We start from the raw sequence: 26516 nt of genomic DNA, 5'->3' as shown, positions 1-26516 counted from the left end.
ACAACTTTAAATGAAAATATTATTTTTACTGCACAAATCCTATAATGCTAAGAGTTAAGCAAGAGTAGAAACTACCACTTTTATAGACTATGGTGTGTCTCGGCCATTGAGCAAAACTCAGAGCTTTTCTCACAAGGGTTGAGCGCTCCACTGAAGGCCATAGATGAGATGGTCTAAAGGGAGATGTTCGAAGGAAGACAGTCGGCCAAGAAGAAGAGTGATTTTTGACAGTACTGCCAAAAGTCATTTTTGAGCTCTTATTTGTACATACAGTTCTGTCTCCGAATCTATAAGTATTGTCACGTTTTCAACATTTGCGTCCTTTTTGAAAATCGTCGTAATGGTTTTCCTGATGCCGGGTGTGATCGTATATGTCGTTGACATCTGTGTCCTCGTCTTTCTTTATGAATGAATCGTACTCTCCCGTATTGTCAAGTCCTTTCGAGTGAGAATATAACCCATCGTTATTATGACACTTCCCGCCAAGTACACCGTAACCATAGAGATCAGTGGCTACCGCTGGTGGCTTCTCGCCGAGTTCACCATAACAATGGAGATCAGTGGCTACCGCTGGTGGCTTCTCGCCGAGTTCACCATTACCATAGAGATCAGTGGTCGTCGCTTGTGATACATGCGCGAGATCATAACATTCGCTTCCATTCGTTCCGTGGACAGCATCACTTTTCACTACATTTAGTTCCACACCTGAACTTGCTGACTGATGATAGTCGTATGACGCGGTGTGTCTATGTTTAGGACGGCTTCTCTTTTTCCTATAGAATGGAATCAGTCGATTATCGTCAAATCATAAACACTATCACAGTGTATAAACGGAAGTGGATAAATTGCAGACTGTATATTCACTTGAGAGTATCGAAACAAGAAGAAGAGAAGATGGTATGGTAACCAAGTCGGTAAAACATCGACTATTACCAATATTTGAAATAACAGATGTATGTAATGGTGTGCATACTGTTTTAGTGGGAATTTTATTTTAAAGCAAGTAATAACAAGAGATCCAGAGGATCTTGGCGCCCCACAAAGAATGATCTATGTCTGACAATGGAAAGAGGGATCTTTTCTCTGCTTTTCAAACTTTTGCAAACATACTACATATAAAATTGAGACAGATCGCTTCAGTACTTTCTGAGAAATAGCAGTAACAAACTTCAACTATCAAAATCCAAGATGGCTCCTTGGCGGCCATCTTGTAAATCGATCGGTCCCAAAATCGAAATATGCACAACTAGGGCCATAGAGGAACCTATATATGAAATTTGAGACAGATTCATTCAATACTTTCTGAGAAATAGTGATAACAAACTTTAACTATCAAATTCCAAGATGGCAGCCTGGCGGCCATTTTGTTGACCGATCGATCCAAAAAACGCATTATGCACAACAAGAGCCCTAGGGAAAACCTACATATGAAATATGAGAAAGATCCCTTCAGTACTTTGTGAGAAATAGCGATAAGATCCCTGGCGGCCATTTTGTACTTCCAAAAACGCATTATGCACAACAAGAGCCCTGAGAAATAGCGATAACTTGTGAAAATAGCTTTTAACTATCAAATTCCAAGATGGCAGCCTGGCGGCCATTTTGTTGACCGATCGATCCAAAAACGCATTATGCACAACAAGAGCCCTAGGGAAACCTACATATGAAATATGAGAAAGATCCCTTCAGTACTTTGTGAGAAATAGCGATATTAATCTTTAACTATCAAAATCCAAGATGGCTGCCTGGTGGCCATTTTGTTGACCGATCGATCCAAAAACGCATTATGCACAACTAGGGCCCTAGGGGAACCTACATATGAAATTTGAGAAAGATCCCTTCAGTACTTTCTGAGAAATAGCGATAACAAACTTTAAGTATTAAAATCCAAGATGGCTGCCTGGCGGCCATCTTGTTAACCGATTGGTCCCAAAATGCAATATGCACAACTAGGGCCCTAGGGGAACCTACATATGAAATTTGAGAAAGATCCCTTTAGTACTTTCTGAGAAATAGCGATAACAAACTTTAAGTATTAAAAACCAAGATGGCTGCCTGGCGGCCATCTTGTTAACCGATTGGTCCCAAAATGCAATATGCACAACTAGGGCCCTAGGGGAACCTACATATGAAATTTGAGAAAGATCCCTGTCAACTTTCTGAGAAATAGCGATAACAAACGTATCTAAAATCCAAGATGGCTGCCTGGATCTTGGTTAACCGATTGGTGTCCCAAAATGCAATATGCACAAACTAGGGCCCTAGGGGGAACCTTACATATGAAAATTTGAGAAAGACTCAGTACTTTCTGACGATAACAAACATTTAAGTATAAAAATCCAGGAATCTTGTTATAGGCGTCCCAAAATGCAATATGCAGGTTAGGGGAACCGGCAGTGAAATTTGAGAAGATCCCTTCAGTGCTTTCTGAGAAAATAGCGATAACAAGAATTGTTACGGAACGACGGACGGAAGGACGGACGGAAGGACGGACGGACCACGGACAAAAAGCGATTTGAATAGCCCACCATCTGATGATGGTTGGGCTTAAATATAAATCGAGGTTAAATCACTTGACATTAACAAAGTGCAGTCATAATCCTAAAGTTTGAAATTGCTATTTTGCTTTTCATGGTTCTTGAAGTATTGGAAACTAGACAGAATATCTTAAATCCGGAAAGAATATCAGGCGAGTTTCTTTCAATAACAGCGATTAAAGTACGACAAACAAACATTCAAACACCAGTGGACTTAGGAAATATAGGTTAAGCGGGCAGTGATAAATAGAATTGGTAAATTTGCTATACCACGGACTCTGTTTACTAACTTAAGACGACAACAAACACGTATAGAATAAATAGAATTGGTAAAACATATCCACTTCCAATTGGTTCATTTGTCTTAGCAAGTGACCGAGTACCGCTATACAGACTCGCAACTACGAAATTTAGAAAAGACTATATACTTCCGTTCACACACTATGGCTATTGTAGATTTCATAAATACATGAATCATTATACTCGATCTTATACATATCATGAATTTCATTATACAAAATGAAATGTTTTTTCTCTCTCTCTCTCGTTCAGTTGATACACAAACATAAGCAAGAACTAATTAGATGTTTGGATTGATATTTTACGTGATATTATTTGTTTATAGATTTTTATAGAACAAATGACTGATATGTAGAATGAGAAAGGTTTTAAAACATTACTGACATTGAATAATTATACCTCTTATACATGTAGCATAACACTGCAATGGTCAGCGCCAGGATTAGAACAAAAGCCGCTCCCGCGAAAATCGGCCATGACAAAGGATCTGAAATATAAGGAAATTACACATTTTAGTTGGTAGAATGGCATCCATGTCATAAGACCACATAATTATGTGTAATAATACTATTACGACGTCACATGTAGTTTTGATCTATATATGACGTCGCATGATTGACAGAAACGTCACATCCATGCCGGATTTCTATTGTTTTATATTGAGACGAAACTTAAAGCTTTCTTATATTTCTATAAATAAGTTTTGTGATAAATAGAATCTTACACTCGTGACTATGCCATATGTCACTTAAAGACATATCAAATTATTGAACTCGTTTGATAAATTATACATCATCACTCATGTAAGTTGTAAACATAACGAGGAAACATGGAAGTCAGTCTACCGTGGACTACGTACTAGTCAGATCGGCACCTTTTATCGTCTGGTGGTGATGAAGATGGCGACATTTAGTGGCCATGCCATCGAGAGTTTCTGGTAAAATAAAGGCATTGTAACAGTCCAAGAAAAGAAAAGTCACGGCTGACAAAGATAAGAAAATTCTCAAAACATATATTGCACATTGTACATGGATTTGTTGCACCATTGAAATACAAACATTTTTGTATATTTCATTATTTGTTTCTGCAACATTCATATTAGTCGTTACATATTATCATATTCTTAATCACCCATGTACACATACACAAACTCTTAATTTGTTATCAACAAAAGAATATGATAAATGTATTTCAGAGCTGAAATTCATGCGTCATGTTATTTGTTGATATATTAACAGAAAATTACTGGTTACGTCTAATGCTTTCCCAATTCTGCCTGGTCATTTTTGCTGCATTTGGGGTTTTTGGGGTATGTGGAGTATAGTTCTAAATCTTTATGTTTTCCAGCCTGGTAATAATGCCTTTTGTCTTTTTAACGATTTATATTTTTATTAACAAAATTTAAATAGTAAGTCCTATAGGCTTCAAATCTGAATGTGTACACAATTCCCGAAGTAGTTTACGCTTTAATAACATTGAGTTTGTAAAGAAAATTGTGTAATTAAATCTATTTTGTAAGCTTTGCAATTGTTGAAATACAGACTCACCGTTGGTTAATACACAAAGAAAACTGAAGATGTTCGAACAACTGGTTTGGTTTCCAATGAGTAACGTTCCATCAGAATTCCTTCCAATGGGACACATCTCATCTTCTGTGGTACCTTTTCAGACAAACATTTCCGTCATGATCAATTCCAATTTCAACAAGAAAAAAAGGACATCGCAATCACAAAAATAGACGAGTGACAACCGTTATCTTCTAATATCGACAGAAACTTCTCCTGCATCTTCTATATATTGTAGTGAATTATTCGTTGTTATTTACTACAAATCACGATCTTATGAACTTTGTTTACCTTCGATCCATATTGTTTTATTAGGTCCCACACATGAAGAAAACAGCTGTATAATTTGGTCTGGTGACGCAAGGTGTCCGCCTTCGTCTTCACAAAAATCACGGGCTGATCCGAATGTTTGAGGCGTCAATACAAAAACGGCAGAGTAGTGCGATTCTTATGTTGAATTAAAATACATAAATCAATCATTTACTGATAATTATAATTATTCATACAATATTTAAAAGATTACCAACTAAGATCTATTGAACATTGTGTTTAAGTGTCTATTGTATGACTTCAAATGAGTTGGAAGAGGAAGAATGTCAACAATTTAAGGAATTAGCCTCATTGGAATAAACGTGAACGCTGCACGAAGACTATTGACGTACGAATAGTCATCGAATGCACCGTTGTTGCTCTAACCAAAAAAAAGTTGTAACCCAAAACAATGAAACATTGTCCATATCAAACATTTTACGCTTTATGTAAAATCTAGAAAACATCTCATCATACTCTGTTGACACTTGTTTTCCTTTGAGTACCAAAATTTTCCACCGGTTCCACATTTACAATGTCTGTTTCCGGTTCCTTGGCAAATGAGGTCACTGATACAGTCGTCATCAGAGCGGCACCTTCCGCCCACTGAAGATTCTGAATATTAAAACAGAAAGTTTTCCTAAAGAACTATGGACATTAAAGATGGACATGGATATCTTGACCCTTGTTAAATGATATTGGCTGTCAATACTCGGCAACCCCGTGTTGTGCCAGCCAGAATCTTTCTCATGAGTTGAGATATCGATGTCCACTTGACAGGACCATACAAGATTGGTACGTTTTTATTTTGTCCAAATTCATAACATGTATCTTTCTATTATAGTGTTAGTTATGAGTGATACAGGAGATGAAAGATAACTATTTACTGAATACATTCTAAACTGTTATTTGGAAGAAATGTGTTTTAGGCATTCGAAGTAGGATGGGTATGTCCACGTGACTGAATTGCCAGCCTTGGTCTATAGAGTTAACTAGTAGCCCTAGACCGTTATAGTTATACAGCTACTTATTTACTAATCTGTCTGTGATAGATAAGTAGACATACTTACCATATAGGCATTTCTTCTTTTCCGAACTCCAATAGGATTTCATTTCGTTACCACACTTGCATATTTCTTTTGTACAACTCAGGCCGTCTTCACAGGGTGCTTTCTCACTGCACGTCTCGTTGTAACGACCTAAATATGAACAGCAAATTAAACTCCACATTTGTGCGATATAAATGAAGTGTAAAGCTATTTAATCAGCAACCAACCAAAATCAAGACTATGGCAAATTTAATAAACATTTACACATGAAATTATTACAAGTCAATAATTCCATTGACAGAAAAAATAAAATTAATTAATAGTGATAATTGGTTGATTAGTGAAGTAATTACTTCTAAGTTCTGAGGGGAAATGGATGGTCTTGTTGGAAAAATGATAGGTAATGGTATATGAAATTGAAAAATGTCAGAATACATACAATGTATAAAGACAGTCGGGCGAGGCTTGTGCACAAAACATCGATTCAACGCAACGGATTTAGAAAATTCTTGCATAGTACGCAATTTTACATCATTGTCATGTTGAATATATCTATAGACAGCGTCACTGGACCAGAAACCAATATGCTTGATAATAGGAAAACCAATTATGTTGAGCCACGTGGCTCCACCCCTCCGAAAAGGGTGTCCTTTGATATTTGAGGATGGAATACCAGTTTTTGTGAAGCAAACTGAAAAATGTTCTATAACACAGGGTCGACCCATCGTTCTGAAGAAACAAAGAGCCTAAAGGGTCTGCAGACTTGGAGAACTGTAATAATACTAAAATAGCACTTCCGGACATAACACGCTAGATTTTACCAAATTTTGGGTGGTACACCTCCACTATTTTCTCCATATATTGAATTGTCTTTGCCCAACGGAGAAAGATGTTGAACCCCCATTCACAGACTAAAACATCCACTCTCCGTAGATCTCTTTCCTTGTCAAAGGATTGGCGAACTACCACATTACCTGGCTGTAGTAGGCCGAGAAAGCTACATAGAGTTGAATGTATTGCTTGTGGAATTTGAGGTGAACTAATCAACAGGCGTTTGCGCGACACCCAACACACATTTAACTCCGGCTAACTCCCATTACAGATGGAAGTCGCCCTTTAAGGGTTCAGGTAAATTTGAACACTTGTGAAGGTGAGTGATGATGTTGAGGAATTGTCTAGCTGTACTAAAACGAAAGATATACATCTGTAAGGTTGTAGACACAGCTGGAACAGGCGTTGGAATTAGCCCATGCCCTTCTTTTCAGGTCCTCGGCCTCTCCCTGGAGGGACTCTGCTGTTGAACCACCTGTAATTCACAAATGACTTGGTGAGTGAGTTCCTCTCCTGTGAATGGTTCAAGTTTGAGGGACGGTATTAAATCGTACAGGTGTGTTTTTTGTTTTTATGGCCCATGTATCCTCGAAGTACACATATTTGAAAACGAAATTGTGAAAGGCACAAAACCAGAAGAGAATTCGCAGTAAAAACATGACTATGTGGCTTCGAAAAGATCCTTTAATAACCCATGATGCTGCGGATCTATTGTCTGTGTAGATTGATTTTAATCGAGAACACCAGCGACAAATTGCTAGGTAAATAGCGCCAAGCTCCTTCACATTAATGTGTTCTGATTTAAGTGGTGGTATATCAAGATTCCAATTAGTATATTAATAGTCTCCACAGAAATAACCTCCCACGTCATTGTCACACGCATCAGTTTTTAGTGAAGTTACAGGTTTTGTGTCCAGAATTGCGCATGTACCATTGAAATGGCTAATGAAGGTAGACCACCAGAATATATCCTGATAAAACTCTGAGGATAGCAATATTTTGTGGTGACGCTGTTTTACTAAGTATTAAACATTTCACAGTGTGTGTATAATGTCCTCTTGACGTGACAATACCTTAAAAGTGATGACGTCATTATGACGCCAATGGTTTTCAGCATAATCAAATTATCAATTTATATTATGCATAGAATAAAACAGTTGATTGCATGTTTTCATATACCAAAATATATGTTTTGTCGCTCATTTATGTCAAAAGTAATAACATTTTGAAAATGTAACCTGATTTATGGGATATCCTGTACTTGGACCCACTACTTTGGAGTAGTTTATGAAAAAAAAACCTAATCTGCGTAAAATGGTATCCAGTCTCTGAAGGGCTTTTGAACACGCCGAGAAAGATTACGAAATCGTCCAAGTACGCAATAATAGTAATACCATATTTAGTCAATAAAATCCGATATTGCGCTACTGAGTCGTTGAAATATTTGCGGGCTCTTAGCAAACCCAAAAAGGAGCCGAGAATCGTAAAGGTAAGTTAGAGGGGAATCACTTATGAATGTCCATTTTAATCCTGTGGCTGAATAGTTTGCCGGATGAATAGGTACGTATACGGACCTGTACGCAGCACTAAGGTCAACTTTGGCTAGGTAGCAACCAAGTCACAGTCTGTAGTGATATGACCATATAGACAAAGACCAGACCAGACTACCATATCCCCACTGTTCTACAGACAATTGTTGGACTTCCGGACGTGATTTCTTATCTAACTTAATGCCGTTATCCGTCATGGTAACTCCCTCCTCACGAATCGAAGGTTATTCCCAAACAAAATCTTTGAATTAGTATGCCTTTGAATAACAGGTTTTGGGCGTTTCGATGAAACTTTATACAGCTAGCAAATCACATGGTTTTTTAAAGATTCGGTGTAAGTGAAGTGACCATTTTTGTCAACGGTTATCCCGGTATCAACATTTTGCATACCTTAAGCTTGTTGGGAGACTGTGTCCGACATCTGGTCTTTTCCCTACTCGGTAGATTCGCCTGTAACCAATTCGGTCTGTATCAAGGCGATCCTCCGTTGTGTTTGTTCTATGTCCGATATAGTTTTAATTTTTGTTCATTCGCTTTGCTTCACGCCAGGCCTAGACCTAGCCGGTTTAGAGTCATTCATCACGTGTTTTCCTCGTCCGAGGGATTTTGAAACTGGCCAGGCGAATTCGTATTTTTGGTGTTACATCTTGTTCATGTCCCTTTTCAGCGTGACACAATGTCAAATCGAGGTGTTCCTCTTCGGATGTCTCCGAATCCTGAAGAGCCTCGCGATCGTGTACCACGACCGCCGCCATTTCAAATATATTTGTTCCGGTTTTGTCGGAATCAAAAGCTGACTTTGGGCTTCCTAGAACTCTGGATACACGTAGGGGAAAGTAGTCAAATTTCGGACACCTTAATTGTAAAACCTTTGTATGCTTGAAACCTATCCACATACCCCCATAACTGAGGTATGAGCAGAAAGAGAATTTTCTTTTCTTGCATTTATCACTTGAAACTCGACACAGATACTAAATTTGTGTTATACCAGGCCAAAGTAATCAGCAATGTATAACTGTTCGAATTTCAGACAGGGGTGTTCATAATTCGGACATAGGGTGTTCAAATTTCGGACAGCAATTAAAAACCAATTAAAATAAGTATGATTTTCATATAAAACATGTAAATTGTTATATAATCATGAATTTCATGTGAGCAAATGTATATGCATTGAAATAAAAAGTTTGTTGAGTTTGTTTAGTTAATATAATATATATCTTTTGTAACTTTCATCATATATACCCAGATTTTGGGCTCAATGTGTAAGTACCCTTAAAGGCTTTAGCTGATAAACATGTTCCCTTGTCTACTTGCACTTTTATTTCTAGGATATAACTGGTTACCCTAGTTACTACTTTTACATTTTTATTGATTTATAACTAAGGAAAGCTCTGAATTACTAAAATCCATTCAGAACTTTACAAATGTTATGAAAATCGAACAATATTTAAGTATTTATTGATTATTTGGACTGTTCCAAATAAGGAAATTTTCATATTAGTAATGGGTGTTCAAATTTCGGACACCAAACTTTATATAGGTATAGTGATGGTTAATTCCCACTGTATTGTTTATTTTTTACTCAAAATACAAAAAAAAGGATATGTTTAACAAAAAAAAAAAATAAAAAGTTTAATGAACACACTGAATAAGACATGTTTGACATGGAGTTCAATATTGCGTCATTTGACAAGTTCATTTTTGTATATTAAATCGCAGAAAAGGTCGCAGTCACATATTCACATTCAAACTTACCATACAAAATATAATGCTCACATATCTGTTCTTCAATCTTGTTAATTTCCAATTTGAAAGTAAAGCATAGGTCAGTTACAATGACTTTTTATTAAATATCTGGACTATTTTATGAGTTTTTAAGTATTTTTTAATTACTGTCCGAAATTTGAATCCGTCCGAAATTTGGCTACTTTCCCCTAATTTTTCCCATGGTCTCAATTCGATGTCATAAACAGTTCAAGTTGATTATTCTTCTTTGATAAACACATTCATAAAATATATCTTATGGCCCATCAAGCGTACTCCCATACTGCATGGAGCTATGCGTTGTAACAGCGTGCATATGGCTGTAAAACTGTTCTACTAAGATAGCATGGCAAGGGGGGTAACTCTAATCGTCATGTACGGAAAAGGCCTGCATATATATTTACAATATTTACAAAACTTAATTTTTCCATAATTATCACGTATGCTCATGATGCTGATAACACCGGAATGAAACCGGACACGTTGCGGTTGCTACTGACACTGATCGGCAAGATTCTAAAAATGCATATTTGAAAGATAAAGGGTCCTCCTGCACATTTTTCGTACTTCATTCTAAAATATTTTCAGCTGCGCGGCGCATTTCCTAAAACGTTCAAGCACATAATGTTCAAACTTTTAATAGTAGAAATTCAAAACACATGAACTACACTAGAAATGTCTATTAAGGGATTCTACGTTCTACATTTGTGTTTCAAAAAATGTTACTTTGTTTATGTGCCTTAGCAAGACTAGTAATTCATTATTATTTTGAGTTACAAAACAATGTGCCGATGGTGTGAAGCCGGTATGTTCAGATCGAGCAGGGTTGCACAATGATATGACGACACAATTATCACAATTATTATTTGTAAATGCAGGTTACTTTAAATCGAGAAATTACCATGCTAAGAACGCTTTAAAATCATTAAAATACATCGTAAAACTCATCCCAGCCATTCTAAATCGTATTTTTTTGCTGTGGGAGACCCCCGGACCCCCCAAACACCAAAATCTCGTGCCTTCGGGCGCTCGCAAATTCATCAAAATGCATCGTGAAACTCATCTTAGCCATTCTAAATCGTAATATTTTTTCCCGGGGAGACCCTCGAACCCCCAAACACCAAAATCTCGCGCCTTCGGGCGCTCGCAAATTCATCAAAATGCATCGTGAAACTCATCTTAGCCATTCTAAAGCGTAATATTTTTCCCGGGGAGACCCTCAAACCCCCAAACACCAAAATCTAGCGCCTTCGGGCGCTCGCAAATTCATCAAAATGCATCGTACAACTCATCTTTGCCATTCTAAATCGTAATTTTTTTTTCCGGGGGAGACCCTCGAAACCCCAAAACACCAAAATCTCGCGCTTTTGGGCGCTCGCAAAATCATCAAAATACATTGTAAAACTCATCTCAGCCATTCTAAATCGTAATATTTTTCCCGGGGTTGACCCCCCAGACCCCAAAATCTCGCGCCTTCGGCGCTCACGCGCTAATTTTGCCAATTTGCGTGTTCGTTAATTTCCTGTTAGCGATCCCACTGTCTATAAATGTGTACAAGGATTATATTTAATGATATGTGAAGAAGTATATAAAGTATATATGGTTGTGTGTTGAATTGATCTCCTGTAGGTGCGGCGGGGGGGAAGCGGGTTACAAAATATTGAGGACCTTTGCCCCCCCCCCCCACCCCCATTATGTTTCATCTTCCTACGCCACTGTGAATTGATGAAAAGGAACGCTTTTACACATGACAGAAAGGCTGATCTGGTCGAGAGGTAATTAAATGAATATGTTTTACTGAATATAATCTCTTGAATGAGGTAACCCGATCTCGATCACTTAAAGTTATTTTTTCGCACCTCTAAGTTACGTAAGATTTATCAACATGGCGACTGTCATCTCTTTCTCTGTTTTACTAGAAATTATCCCGATTTTTTTAAATAATTTTTCAAATCTCGTATTTTTCAGAAAAAAAATCAAATAAGTTAGGTATATTCATCAGTCCATTCACCAAATACAAAAACATGTATCACAACATTCATTTTCATTAAGTTTGCCCCTGTGCTGTACATGTACATGTACTATATACCCCAGATGGGTGGAAAGCTCTCCCAGACAAAAATTCTACCCAACCTAGTTTTAGCGGCTTAACAATTCACATTTATATTGAGTCTTTATTAAAAGAGTTACTACCGTTAGAAAGAGGGATAATTTTCCTTTCAAAATCATCCTACACTACTATACAAAGTGACGTCATTAAGACGATGGCAGCCCCGTTTTAACATTACGTATGAGCGATATACGTTTGGCGTAACCCACACACCAGACACAACTGGTAAAAAATACAGGCATATTAAGCATGAAAAAGTGGCACTATGGATTTTCACAGCTTGATTGAGGGCATTTTATGTCATTTTACCTGAAACGGAGCTGCTCCCGTCTTAGTCCCATAGTGACGTACGTACTTACAATACTTAATGTAGTTGCCATGGTTATGTAGTTACCATAGTTATATAGTTACCATAGATATGTAGTTACCATATGTATGTAGTTACCATAGATGTGTTGTTACCATCGGTATGTAATTACTATAGATATGTAATTACTATAGATATGTAATTACTATAGATATGTAGTTACCATCGATACGTAGTTACCATAGATATGTTGTTACCATAGATATGTAGATACCATCGATACGTAGTAACCATATATATGTAATTACTATAGATATGTTGTTACCTGTGTACATTTGTAGTATTGTATACATACGTGGGTTACTACAGGTGACGATAACGTCAGAGTCACATGACCTATCCCCCCTGACCGTATGACAGTAAGACAGATGGTCCTCCACACCAGAACAATTAAAGTCAATACCATCCCACATTTCTTTACTGGAATTCTGTATTCCTCCAGCCTTTGACTTTCCTGTTCTGTAAATTATACATGTACACAGTTCAACTTGTCTTTTGTCTTGTTTTCTTTTATATATATATATTAGACATGAGACATTGAACAGTTCACTGTCTGTTATACCGGTGCTTTATCAGCCCATAAAGGAAACATTGATCATGACGTTCCTATTTGTAACGTCGCTTCTGATTGGCTGACATAACGGCGTAACAATAGAAATTATTCATCAATCTATTCAACGCAGAAAAAACAAATGTACTACACACATATACTAACAATGAGACAAAAATGCTTCAATCGGAAATGTCTAAGGGCTGCTTTGATAAAATGGATGGTATTTATATAATTGTGACGTCACGGTGTCTATTTTCCTATGTCACATCTAAAACAGTTTGTTAATAATCATACCTTTTCTGAAATTGGGTAATGATATGTGTTCGGCTGAGTTATAGACCTTGATACAGTATTAAATCTTACCTAAATCCGTATTGTTTACACACGACATCTGTGTTTTCCTGTGTCCAGCTATCTCTACAAAGACCTTTCCACTCGAGATCTCCGTTTGAATTTTCCCGAAAAACTTCCACCCTTTTTCTACCACTAAGAGTTTGATAGCCATTCAAACGAACTGCGCCTGTTTAAAAGCGGAAAGTTCTATGTTCATTAAAATCATGACACTTTTACTTGTAGATCAGTTAAGTCACAATAGCTGCAATTTTCCTTTAACTTTTGTAATGCCTTACTTACCTAGATAGACCTATATGTTACTTGTCAGGACTGAACTGGGACGTCCCAATGTCTCAACGTACCACGGCTATACATCTATATGTAGGTCAATAAATATAGGTCACAATGACCTGACCTCACTACATCTTTTCTGTAGAACACTTAGACGAAATGACAGCAATGGAAGTAGCTCGGGTAGATCAGACTTATAATAGTTCGTGAAGTATTTTGTGAGACTCGCAATTCCATGAAATACCAATGTATCATGTAACAATTATCACTAAATTAAGGTAAATCAATATAACTTCAGGTTTCTAATGTAGATGCAAGAAATTAATAAAGTTACACATCTAGCAAGGATAGGTATAATTTAATGTGAACCATATTTTATGTAGCAATCTTTAGAAACCAAACCCACGAACAAAGCATGCTCACTATGACACGTTACTCTAACACTGACTGTGCATGCCCCTCGGATAGAACATGAGTCAGTCTTGCAACCATGTAAAGCATTTTCTGTACCATTACACTTGTACTGCACTGTGTCTCGATCCGCGGAATACGATAGCTCTTCTGTCATTTCCCCTCCTCTAGAACATGGCAAAAATATTTTCTATGGGCAAAGCAAAAACAACAAATTAAACAAAGGGAAAGAGAGAAAGGGCGAAGGATTACAATGTCCATGTTTAGTTGTTTACCAATTTTTATATTTAAGTATTGTGTTAAACTACAATATCAAACATAGAACAATCTACTGTGAAAATATGTAACATAAACATATGTAAACTACAACCGTTCGACCAATTCTCGATAAATTTAGATAGTCATGATAGACATTTCCCCAGTAAATATCCACATACCTAAATCCTAATTCTTTGCAAGTAACATTAGCATTTTTGTGTGACCAACATCCCTTTCCACACACGGGCCACCAGAGATTCAATGCTGTCTGATATAATTCAACGATGCCTGAGCGTTCAGTTCCATTCACAAGTCGAACTGAAAAAGGAGAAGGGCACCTTAGATGAATGATTTTCATTTCTGTAAGAAGTCTACTGCTGAAATGTCAAATCCCCATATCTTGATACGGAAGGACGAAAAAGTTGTACATTTATGACCTTCTAGAAAGTCACTGACGACTCCCATATTGTAGATGGACCATACAGTTGTATGGTGTCCCTAACATCACTGACGAATCATATAAGGACAAAACAGCTGTATGGTGTCCCTAACACCACTGACGAGTCCTATAAGGACAAAACAGCTGTATGCTGTCCCTAACACCACTGACGAGTCCTATAAGGACAAAACAGCTGTATGCTGTTCATAACACCACTGACGAGTCCTATAAGGACAAAACAGCTGTATGCTGTCCCTAACACCATTGACAAGTCCTATAAGGACAAAACAGCTGTATGCTGTCCCTAACACCACTGACGAGTCCTATAAGGACAAAACAGCTGTATGGTGTCCCTAACACCACTGACGAGTCCTATAAGGACAAAACAGCTGTATAGTGTCCCTAACATCACAAACAAGTCCTATAAGGACCAAACAGCTGTATGGTGTCCCTTTCATCACTGACAAGTCCTATAAGGACAAAACAGCTGTATGGTGTCCCTAACATCACTGACGAGTCCTATAAGGACAAAACAGCTATATGGTATCCCTAACATCACTGACAAGTCCTATAAGGACAAAACAGCTGTATGGTGTCCCTAACATCATTGACGAGTCCTATAAGGACAAAACAGCTGTATGGTATCCCTAACATCACTGACAAGTCCTATAAGGACAAAACAGCTGTACAAGTCCTATAAGGACAAAACAGCTGTATGGTGTCCCTAACATCATTGACGAGTCCTATAAGGACAAAACAGCTGTATGGTAAAAGGTACAAAAACAGCTGTTGGTGTCCCTAACAATACTGAGGAGTTCAAGAAACATGAAACTGCTGTATGGTGTCTCTAACATTACCGAAGAGTCTAGGAAGGACAAAACAGCTGTATGGTGTCCCTAACACCACTGACGAGTCATAGAGGGACAAAACAGCTGTATGGTGTCTGTAACATCACTGACGAGTCCTATAAGGACAAAACAGCTGTATTGTGCCCCTAACATCACTGACGAGTCCTATAAGGACAAAACAGCTGTATGGTGTCCCTAACACCACTGACGAGTCCTATAAGGACAAAACAGCTGTATTGTGTCCCTAACACCACTGACGAGTCCTATAAGGACAAAACAGCTGTATGGTGTCCCTAACACCACTGACGAGTCCTATAAGAAAGGACAAAACAGCTGTATTGTGTCCCTAACACCACTGACGAGTCCTATAAGAACAAAACAGCTGTATGGTGTCCCTAATATCACTGACGAGTTCAAGAAAGATGAAAATGCTGTATGGTGTCCCTAACATTACCGAAGAGTCTAGGAAGGACGAAACAACTGTATGGTATCCAGGGGAACCAGGTTACAGTGTATATTGATGTCCTTGGGAAATGTGAAGTCAAATTCACATGGATCTGATAATTAGTTTCAGTTTACATGTATATCAATATGGACCCATCAGTGCCAATAGACCAATTTTAGACATTTTAGGGATCTAGAACAAAAGTAGATAAAAATGATTATTATTCTTCATTGTACAATACGCGTAAAGGGTGGAAAGATCCTTGTGACAAAACTACACAAAAACGTCCTCAATCGAGCCGTGGTAATCAATGGTGCCACCTTCTCATGCATTATGTGTGTATTTTATCGGGTATATCTGGTATCAATCAAACATAGGCTCGGACCAATCGGATCACCTCGTCATTTACTCTGAAACTAGACTCGGAGGTAAGTAGAAACCATTTTGGACTACTTTTCGGTAAAAGATGGCGACGCCCATGGTAACACGCTTCAGCTTATTCTTCGATCGCATCTATATCTGCTGTACATGGGCTATAGATGATGGCTCGTGGCTTTTGTATGTTAATTACAACTAGAAATGTGATAAGGTGTCTACTATTTGATTATATATATAGTCGCTCTGTTTTTTGGCCATACAGAAGGCCTTTGCTCAAAAGGCCCAGTGAAAACAGTTCTGATTAAGATAACACACTACGGTTCTGTTTCTATTAAAATTCAAGAAACAAATTACGGCTTTGTTGTTTATTCATTTTTCAATTGTTTGCGTTGAATAGTTCAAAGTATTGCTTTATGAAATTACATGTAGATATCTGTATATGTAAATAAAACAATAGAAATTATAATGATCAATTAACGGTAATCGTGTATTTCAGGTTTTCTTTTTTTTCATATAATTATCTTTAAATACTAAATCTTAATGCCTAGAATTGTTTTTTTTTCTATATGGTATGGTAGTAACAATTATAAGCATAGATTTTATAAAACGTTCACCTTCAACAAAGTTGGTGATGTCATTAAAACATCCAGTCCATTATCGCTGTATTAAATAGTTATATATCGCATTTCTAGAACTTAAAGCATCATAGAGACGCTAATTCGTTACCACTTAATGTTTAGTTTTGTGTGACTAAAAAGTGATATAACTAAACCAGTCTCTGTGTACAAGTACAATCATTTAAGCCGGACGCGTGGCAGAACGGACTTGTGTAACAAATAGATAAATAAACAAAAACTTAAACGACCCACCCCTCAAGCAAAACATGTTATCTTATGTGTATGCAAGGCTATTTACGGATTTTACAAGTATATCTTTCTCTTATTTACAATCATTCTTTGCCGGTGTTAATGATTGTATCTATAAAAATCAAACTGAAATGTTGCGTTACCACAAGAAATTTGAGGACATAACAACTTTCGGACACCAGTTTCATAAAAGGGATACGTAATGAACAAAACAAAATAACTTTTTATTTGACTCATACTTTCTCTATCTACTGACCTCAAGGGAAGCTGTTTAGAGAGATGTGCGAAAACTTGATGACTTGTTCACTTGATCCCTTCCAATCAGCCAAAATGTGATAAAATATTAAATATATTTATGCTTATAATTATTACAACCGTATCGACAAAAAACACAATTCTTGACATTAAGGTAAATTTAATATTTTAAGAAATTAATATGAAGAAAAAAATGTAATACACGAAAACCGTTAAATTGATCGTTATACTTTCTACCGTTTTATTTCCATATACATGCACTTTCATACATCAGAAATTTACAACGTAAACAGTGGAAAAATGAATAAACAATAAAGCCGTAATTTGTTTCTCGAATTTTAATAGACACAGAACCGTTGTGAGTATTTTTTTCCACATGGGCCTTTTAAACTAAGGCCTTCTGTTTGACTGTACACTGCCAAAAATAGAGCGACAGTATTATAATAAAAATGTCATTTATATATAGAAGCAAAAAAATCATCAGCTTAACCCATGCACATTAGATACAGATGCAGTTGAAGGAGAAATACCTCCTATCGCCAACTGATTACGATGAAGCGTGTTACCATGGGCGCCGCCATCTTTACCGAAAGCAGTCCAAAATGGTTACTACTTACCTCCGAGTCTAGTTTCAGAGAAAATGATGACGAGGTGATCCGATTGATCTGGTGTGTGGGTTACGCCAAAGTTAAATGACGAGGTGTCCCGAAAGTAGCATAACAATTTTTTTATTTCAGTCAACCAATGAGTTTGCAGCAGACGTCTCGCTGATGCATGATGCAGGAGAAAGTGTCACCATAAATTTCCACAGCCTGAGGATATTTTCGTGTAATTTCTGTTGAAACGGGGCTGCTATCGTTTTTGTGACGTCACTTTGTATAGTTGTGTAGGGTGATTTTGAAAGGAACATTATAGCTCTTTCCAACGGTAGAAACCGTTTTTGTGAAGACGTGCTATGAATGCGACTTTTTAACCGCTAAAGATAGGTGGGATAGAATTTTGTGTCGGGGAGCTTTCCACCTTTCTGATGTATAATACAATGCAGATTAGGACGATTACCGATTTTTATCTAGATATCTAAAACGTCTAAAATGGTCTATGAACACTCTAGTGGGCCCATACACTGTAATTACATACATGTAATTTTTTACTATTTCTCAGATCACCGTGTTCAATTTATCCAGATTTCAAAGTAACCAAGGAGAAAGACTAAGGATATGTGTGAACAAAAATTAGAATACATTTCAAATATTTCAGTATAACTGTAACCCTGGTCAATACTAGCCGCAACATGTTCTATAGAAACACAGACCGCCAGATATGATACATACCAACCCCATTAATGTTCTTTACGTTTGATCAACAACGGTAACTTACCCGTTTGTGCCGCTGATCCTAGCCCCGCGACTGAGACAAGAATACCAATACAGAACTGAATCGTTGTCATGTTTGATCCCCAGCGTCACATCGTTGCATGGGTTTCAGGGTCACTTTATGCAACGCCTCAGTATGAAACCGGATACTGCAGTACTTTACAACACAATGAAAAGTTAGTGCTCCAATTCGTCATGTCAACAAGGACTTACTTCCGTCTATATTAAAACAGACCTTTTCGAATTTCATCAATTACATGTAACTTACTTCCGCATTGTGTATAATTTAAATGCAAACGATTCGTTAAACTCCCTTTAGTGTGTAAACTACGGTATTCGACCCTATAAGTGCACTCCCTCTTCCTAGCCCAAATTTCGTTGACTTCGAATTAAATGCAGACCGAAAATTATGTAGGTGGATTTCTTTTGTAAGTAAATTAACGGTTTTATTTGTCCAACGATTTTATGAAAGGATAGTCCAAATATTTTATTAAGCCCCCCACCCCCTTGTTTTTTTTATTATTATTCTGTGTCCTTGGCGTTTATTTTGTCGAATACGGAAACTTATTTTTCTGTCTTCAAATTTTTCACGACGTCGGACGATTTAATTTCGCAATGTAGACTACATTATTCAATGCATCTGTGTTTGGGCACCACAATAAACCCAGGGAGAGAATGAATGTACTGACGGGGTGAAACGAAGGGATGTAACTCCGATAGAACAGGATGTACTGACGGGGTGAAACGAAGGGATGTAACTCTGATAGATCAGGATGTACTGACGGGGTAAAACGAAGGGATGTAACTCTGATAGATCAGGATGTACTGACGGGGTAAAACGAAGGGATGTAACTCCGATAGATCAGGATGTACTGACGAGGTGAAACGAAGGGAAGTAACTCTGATAGATCAGGATGTACTGACGGGGTGAAACGAAGGGATGTAACTCTGATAGATCAGGATGTACTGACGGGGTAAAACGAAGGGAAGTAACTCCGATAGATCAGGATGTACTGACGGGGTGAAACGAAGGGAAGTAACTCTGGTAGATCAGGATATACTGACGGGGTGAAACGAAGGGAAGTAACTCTGGTAGATCAGGATGTACTGACGGGGTAAAACGAAGGGATGTAACTCTGATAGATCAGGATGTACTGACGGGGTGAAACGAAGGGAAGTAACTCTGGTAGATCAGGATGTACTGACGGGGTGAAACGAAGGGAAGTAACTCTGGTAGATCAGGATGTACTGACGGGGTGAACGAGGGAAAGTAACTCCGATAGATCAGGATGTACTGACGGGGTAAAACGAAGGGAAGTAACTCCGATAGATCAGGATGTACTGACGAGGTGAAACGAAGGGAAGTAACTCCGATAGATCAGGATGTACTGACGGGGTGAAACGAAGGGAAGTAACTCCGATAGATCAGGATGTACTGACGGGATAAAACGAAGGGATGTAACTCTGATAGATCAGGATGTACTGACGGGGTGAAACGAAGGGAAGTAACTCTGGTAGATCAGGATGTACTGACGGTGTGAAACGAAGGGAAGTAACTCTGGTAGATCAGGATATGACTGACGGGGTGAACGAGGGAAAGTAACTCCGATAGATCAGGATGTACTGACGGGGTAAAACGAAGGGAAGTAACTCTGGTAGATCAGGATGTACTGACGGGGTGAAACGAAGGGAAGTAACTCCGATAGATCAGGATGTACTGACGGGGTGAAACGAAGGGAAGTAACTCCGATAGATCAGGATGTACTGACGGGGTGAAACGAAGGGAAGTAACTCCGATAGATCAGGATGTACGTGAAACCAAGGGAAGTAACTCTGGTAGATCAGGATGTACTGACGGGGTGAAACGAAGGGAAGTAACTCCGATAGATCAGGATATACTGACGGGGTGAAACGAAGGGAAGTAACTCCGATAGATCAGGATGTACGACGGGGTGAAACGAAGGGAAGTAACTCCGATAGATCAGGATGTACTGACGGGGTGAAACGAAGGGAAGTAACTCCGATAGATCAGGATGTACTGACGGGGTGAAACGAAGGGAAGTAACTCTGGTAGATCAGGATGTACTGACGGGGTGAAACGAAGGGAAGTAACTCTGGTAGATCAGGATGTACTGACGGTGTGAAACGAAGGGAAGTAACTCCAATAGATCAGGATGTACGACGGGGTGAAACCAAGGGAAGTAACTCCGATAGATCAGGATGTACTGACGGGGTGAAACGAAGGGAAGTAACTCTGGCAGATCAGGATGTACTGACGGGGTGAAACGAAGGGAAGTAACTCCAATAGATCAGGATGTACGACGGGGTGAAACCAAGGGAAGTAACTCCGATAGATCAGGATGTACGTGAAACGAAGGGAAGTAACTCCGATAGATCAGGATGTACTGACGGGGTAAAACGAAGGGAAGTAACTCCGATAGATCAGGATGTACGTGAAACGAAAGGAAGTAACTCCGATAGATCAGGATGTACTGACGGGGTGAAACGAAGGGAAGTAACTCTGGTAGATCAGGATGTACTGACGGGGTGAAACGAGGGGAAGTAACTCTGATAGATCAGGATGTACTGACGGGGTGAAACGAAGGGAAGTAACTCTGGTAGATCAGGATATACTGACGGGGTGAAACGAAGGGAAGTAACTCCGATAGATCAGGATGTACTGACGGGGTGAAACGAAGGGAAGTAACTCCGATAGATCAGGATGTACTGACGGGGTGAAACGAAGGGAAGTAACTCCGATAGATCAGGATGTACTGACGTGAAACGAAGGGAAGTAACTCTGGTAGATCAGGATGTACTGACGGGGTGAAACGAAGGGAAGTAACTCCGATAGATCAGGGTATACTGACGGGGTGAAACGAAGGGAAGTAACTCCGATAGATCAGGATGCACTGACGGGGTGAAACGAAGGGAAGTAACTCCAATAAATCAGGATATACTGACGGTGTGAAACGAAGGGATGTAACTCTGGTAGATCAGGGTATACTGACGGGGTGAAACGAAGGGAAGTAACTCCGATAGATCAGGGTATACTGACGGGGTGAAACGAAGAAGGGAAGTAACTCCGATAGATCAGGATGTACGTGAAACCAAGGGAAGTAACTCTGGTAGATCAGGATGTACTGACGGGGGTGAAACGAAGGGAAGTAACTCCGATAGATCAGGGTATACTGACGGGGTGAAACGAAGGGAAGTAACTCCGATAGATCAGGATGTACTGACGGGGTGAAACGAAGGGAAGTAACTCCAATAAATCAGGATATACTGACGGTGTGAAACGAAGGGATGTAACTCTGGTAGATCAGGGTATACTGACGGGGTGAAACGAAGGGAAGTAACTCCGATAGATCAGGGTATACTGACGGTGTGAAACGAAGGGAAGTAACTCTGGTAGATCAGGATATACTGACGGGGTGAAACGAAGGGAAGTAACTCTGGTAGACCAGGATATACTGACGGGGTGAAACCAAGGAAAGTAACTCCGATAGATCAGGATGTACTGACGGGGTGAAACGAAGGGAAGTAACTCCGATAGATCAGGATGTACTGACGGGATGAAACGAAGGGAAGTAACTCTGGTAGATCAGGATATACTGACGGGGTGAAACCAAGGAATGTAACTCCGATAGATCAGGATGTACTGACGGGGTGAAACGAAGGGAAGTAACTCTGGTAGATCAGGATGTAGTGACGGGGTGAAACGAAGGGAAGTAACTGGTAGATCAGGATGTACTGACGGTGTGAAACGTAGGGAAGTAACTCTGGTAGATCAGGATGTACTGACGGGATGAAACGAAGGGAAGTAACTCCAATAGATCAGGATGTACTGACGGAGTGAAACCAAGGGAAGTAACTCTGGTAGATCAGGATGTAGTGACGGGGTGAAACGAAGGGAAGTAACTCCGATAGATCAGGATGTACTGACGGGGTGAAACGAAGGGAAGTAACTCCGATAGATCAGGATGTACTGACGGGGATGAGTGAAGATAACTCCGGATAGAAGGGAAGTACTGACCGGATCAAGTGAAACGAAAGGGGAAGTAACTCTGGTAGATCAGGATGTAGTGACGGGGTGAAACGAAGGGAAGTAACTCCGATAGATCAGGATGTACTGACGGGGTGAACGAGGGGAAGTAACTCTGGTAGAACAGGATGTACTGACGGGGTGAAACGAAGGGAAGTAACTATGATAGATCAGGATGTCCTGACTGAGTGAAACGAAGGGGAGTTACTCGGGTAGAACAGGATGTACTGACGGGGTGAAACGAAGGGAAGTAACTCCCGATAGATCAAGATGTACTGACTGAGTGAAACGAAGGGGAGTTACTCGGGTAGAACAGGATGAACTGACAGGATGAACTGACGGGGTGAAACGAAGGGAAGTAACTCCGATAGATCAGGATGTACTGACTGAGTGAAACGAAGGGAAGAAACTCTGGTAGAGCAGGATGTACTGACAAAGTGAAACTAAGGGAAGAAACTCTGGTAGAACAGGATGTACTGACGGGGTGAAACGAGGGGAAGTAACTTCGATATAACAGGATGTACTGACTGGCTGAAACGAGAGGAAGTAACTCCGATAGAACAGGATGTACTGACGGGGTGAAACGAAGGGAAGTAACACCGATAGATCAGGATGTACTGACGGGGTGAATAGAGAGGAAGTAACTCCGATAGAACAGGATGTACTTTCGGGGTGAAACGAGGGGAAGTAACTCCGATAGAACAGGATGTACTGTCTGAGTAAAACCAAGGGAAGTAACTCTGGTATATCGGGATGTACTGACGGTGTGAAACGAATGGAAGTAAAGCCGATAGATCAGGATATACTGACGGGGTGAAACGAAGGAAAGTAACTCTGGTATATCAGGATATACTGACGGGGTGAAACGAATGGAAGTAAAGCCGATAGATCAGGATATACTAACGGGGTGAAACGAATGGAAGTAAAGCCGATAGATCAGGATATACTGACGGGGTGAAACGAAGGAAAGTAACTCTGGTAGATCAGGATATACTGACGGGGTGAAACGAAGGGAAGTAACTCTGGTAGATCAGGATATACTGACGGGGTGAAACGAATGGAAGTAAAGCTGGTAGATCAGGATATACTGACGGGGTGAAACGAAGGGAAGTAACTCTGGTAGATCAGGATATACTGACGGGGTGAAACGAATGGAAGTAAAGCCGATCGATCAGGATATACTGACGGGGTGAAACGAAGGAAAGTAACTCTGGTAGATCAGGGTATACTGACGGTGTGAAACGAAGGGAAATAACTCTGGCAGATTAGAATAATAATGCGTGAAAAGTAATGCCTCTTGAGTATATCAATGAGATAAAGTACAATTGCATAACATATCATTTCGTGTCCAAGTCAGCTTTACAAAGGTCAACTATACATTAGATACGACTGTTTGCAAAATGTTGATGACGTATTCATATACTGTCGTAACGTATCTGTTTATGATGCACCAAGTGATATTTGATATCAACAACAAGAGGTCCGTGGGCCTTAACGGTCATCTGAAAATCATTTCAACAAATTATAACAAGATGGAGGGAAAAGAACTATTTGGTGAAATAGTTTTGTGAAATAGAAACCGAAACAATAGTGTTCGGCAGAGTGACTATATAAATCTTTTCCCATTCCCAAATGGATTTTTATGACCAAATTCAGTTAAATTTTCAAAAGAACTTTCACAGCGCTACAGCTAGTGTATTGGGGAAATAGCTCTTATGTAGTCTGTGAAAAGGAATAATGCAAAGATGAAATTTTCTATATAATGATTTATTACAGTCGGGTGCGGAGCGGAGAAATATCCAACTCTACATTTCCAAACCTATGCTTAAAGTGAATATACAAGTAATACAAAATGATAATTTACAAAATATACAGGAACAAACATGTAAACAGCACTTTGTCTAAACGTGATATATAATAGTCACTAATTAGCTGCCGCAAGTGTTACCGGTATTGAGAACTGCTTAGAAGGATTAGTTAAAAGAAACACAGGTAAATGCGTTAAAGCAATATATCACAATAAAGAAATGGCTATTATATTCAAAATGAAGCTTTGTATTTTACTTCTAAACATAGAATAATAAGTATGTCCGAGTAGATTAAAACAAATAAATAACATCACAAATGTCCTAATAGGAACCTGTCATAAACCGCGTGACACTTAAGACAAGTAGCTAGTGGTTTCAAGCATTACCCAAATTTCACGTATTGGGCCCCGCAGCACCTGCCCCGTGGGGCCAGGGTCATCATTTCTACAAAACCTGTTCCCCTTCTGTAAAGGATGTTTAAAACCAAATATTGTTGAAATACATTCAAAACTTTATGACTAGTAGCGTTTTGAAGAATTTTCCTCTGTTTTCTATATTGGGTCCCGCCCCTCCTGCCACTGGAGGGTCAAATTAACCATTTATACAGAATCTGTTCCCCTTTCCTTAAAGGATTTGTGCAGTCAAAAATGATAATTTCAGTTTATGGTGGAAATGGCTTTATTAGCACTTGACCTCTTCGTGCCGCGCTCGACCAGAATAACCTGTAAGCCGTTGATATCGAGGTCCAAAATTCTGACCGCCCGATTATGCATATTTTCTAGCTCTTAACCGCGTGACGTCATAATAGTCCGTGGTTTATAGCTGTACTATAACTGGTGTGCTATCACTTACATCGACGGTCACAGGAAAAGCCGATCAACTATTTTTTTATGATTACTTTTGAGTGAAGTTAATCGTACAATAACTTTGGCTCGAATGTAAATAACGTAAAGAGTGAAATTCGATGTTTCAAATACTCTAATTTATGCTCTAATAACAGGTATCTTCGTGGAATTATGAAAGAAATCCGCACAGAAACAAAGGTTTCGGATTTTTTTGCCGGGGAGTTCAGCATCGAATAAGCTTTAATTAGATAATATTTTCCTGTAGTCTGTATCTTTGATACATATTGAATTACAAAGTTTGTGACTGTAAAATGACATTTTACGTAACAATTTAAGAAATCATTGATTAAAGTATTGCCGATGATTGATTGTTATAAACATTGTGTTGTGTGTTGCTAACCGAATAAATTGAGATACAGTTATTACAATACCGTAAAACGTTTCAACATATGGAAGAAAGATTTTTTTATATCATAAACACTGTGGTGTAGCCGATCTGGAGTGGACACTACAAGATGGCTGCCGGGTTAGAACGAAAAAGGTAGGTGTCGGTTACAAAGTGAGGTTTCTGCAGAAATAAGAAGCCGATTTTTCCATAGCATGGCTAGATTTTGAGAGAATTTGACAAGAAACACGCACTTCCATTCCTCTGAATCCATCATTACGTTTTATGGTTGTATCACTGCTAAGAAGAAGGCGTTAGTGGCGATTTAAAATTCGAAGCGTAACAATCATTGTAAACGTGCGATTTTCGGACGTTTTGATGCTTACATACCGAATGTTTCATCGCGTATATCACAAAAAGGCGTTTCTACTTAATTCTGCCAAAGCACAACTCATTTGGTCAACTTATTAATTAGTTATCGATGTTTAAACAATTTCGCATTGACATGGAGTGGACCCTGAATATTTACGATCTTTTAATCACGGAGTGGACTCGAAATTTTGGGTACGGATTATACTTTTTGGATACGGAGTGGACACAT

At 38.9% G+C, this 26516-nt stretch overlaps 1 protein-coding gene across 2 annotated transcripts; it reads right to left on the bottom strand.

Annotated features, from left to right (window-relative positions):
* Window positions 1-5: 5 nt before the first annotated feature.
* On the bottom strand, window positions 6-19045 carry LOC138334336 (uncharacterized). Of its 2 annotated transcripts, XM_069282986.1 has the most exons (12): window positions 18837-19045; window positions 14408-14546; window positions 13983-14137; window positions 13299-13455; window positions 12678-12841; window positions 5782-5910; window positions 5189-5326; window positions 4694-4849; window positions 4385-4498; window positions 3697-3771; window positions 3237-3324; window positions 6-773 (listed from the first exon to the last, which is right to left on the bottom strand). In XM_069282986.1, exons 1-12 carry the CDS (start codon window positions 18904-18906, stop codon window positions 308-310), a joined length of 1851 nt encoding a protein of 616 aa, XP_069139087.1. In that variant the 5' UTR covers window positions 18907-19045; the 3' UTR covers window positions 6-307. The 2 variants fall into 2 exon arrangements, with proteins under 2 accessions (XP_069139087.1, XP_069139088.1); XM_069282987.1 differs by lacking the exon at window positions 18837-19045 and having other exon boundaries at window positions 13983-14160; window positions 14408-14545.
* Between the last annotated feature and the right edge of the window lie 7471 nt (window positions 19046-26516).

This window comes from Argopecten irradians, chromosome 11 (assembly GCF_041381155.1).
Source record: "Argopecten irradians isolate NY chromosome 11, Ai_NY, whole genome shotgun sequence".
Taxonomy (NCBI): Eukaryota; Metazoa; Mollusca; class Bivalvia; order Pectinida; family Pectinidae; genus Argopecten; species Argopecten irradians.
The sequence above is the reverse complement of the archived record's forward strand: the minus strand, read 5'-3'. Positions and strand labels throughout refer to the sequence as shown.

Excerpts from the sequence above, each read along its gene's own strand:
- LOC138334336 (XM_069282986.1), bottom strand. The coding sequence starts at position 18,906 with ATGACAACGATTCAGTTCTGTATTGGTATTCTTGTCTCAGTCGCGGGG. Across the intron at positions 3,772-4,384 it reads TCTTTGTGTATTAACCAACG|AAACTCTCGATGGCATGGCC; the intron begins GTGAGTCTGTAT and ends TTATTTTACCAG. Across the intron at positions 774-3,236 it reads TTATGCTACATGTATAAGAG|GAAAAAGAGAAGCCGTCCTA; the intron begins GTATAATTATTC and ends TCCATTCTATAG.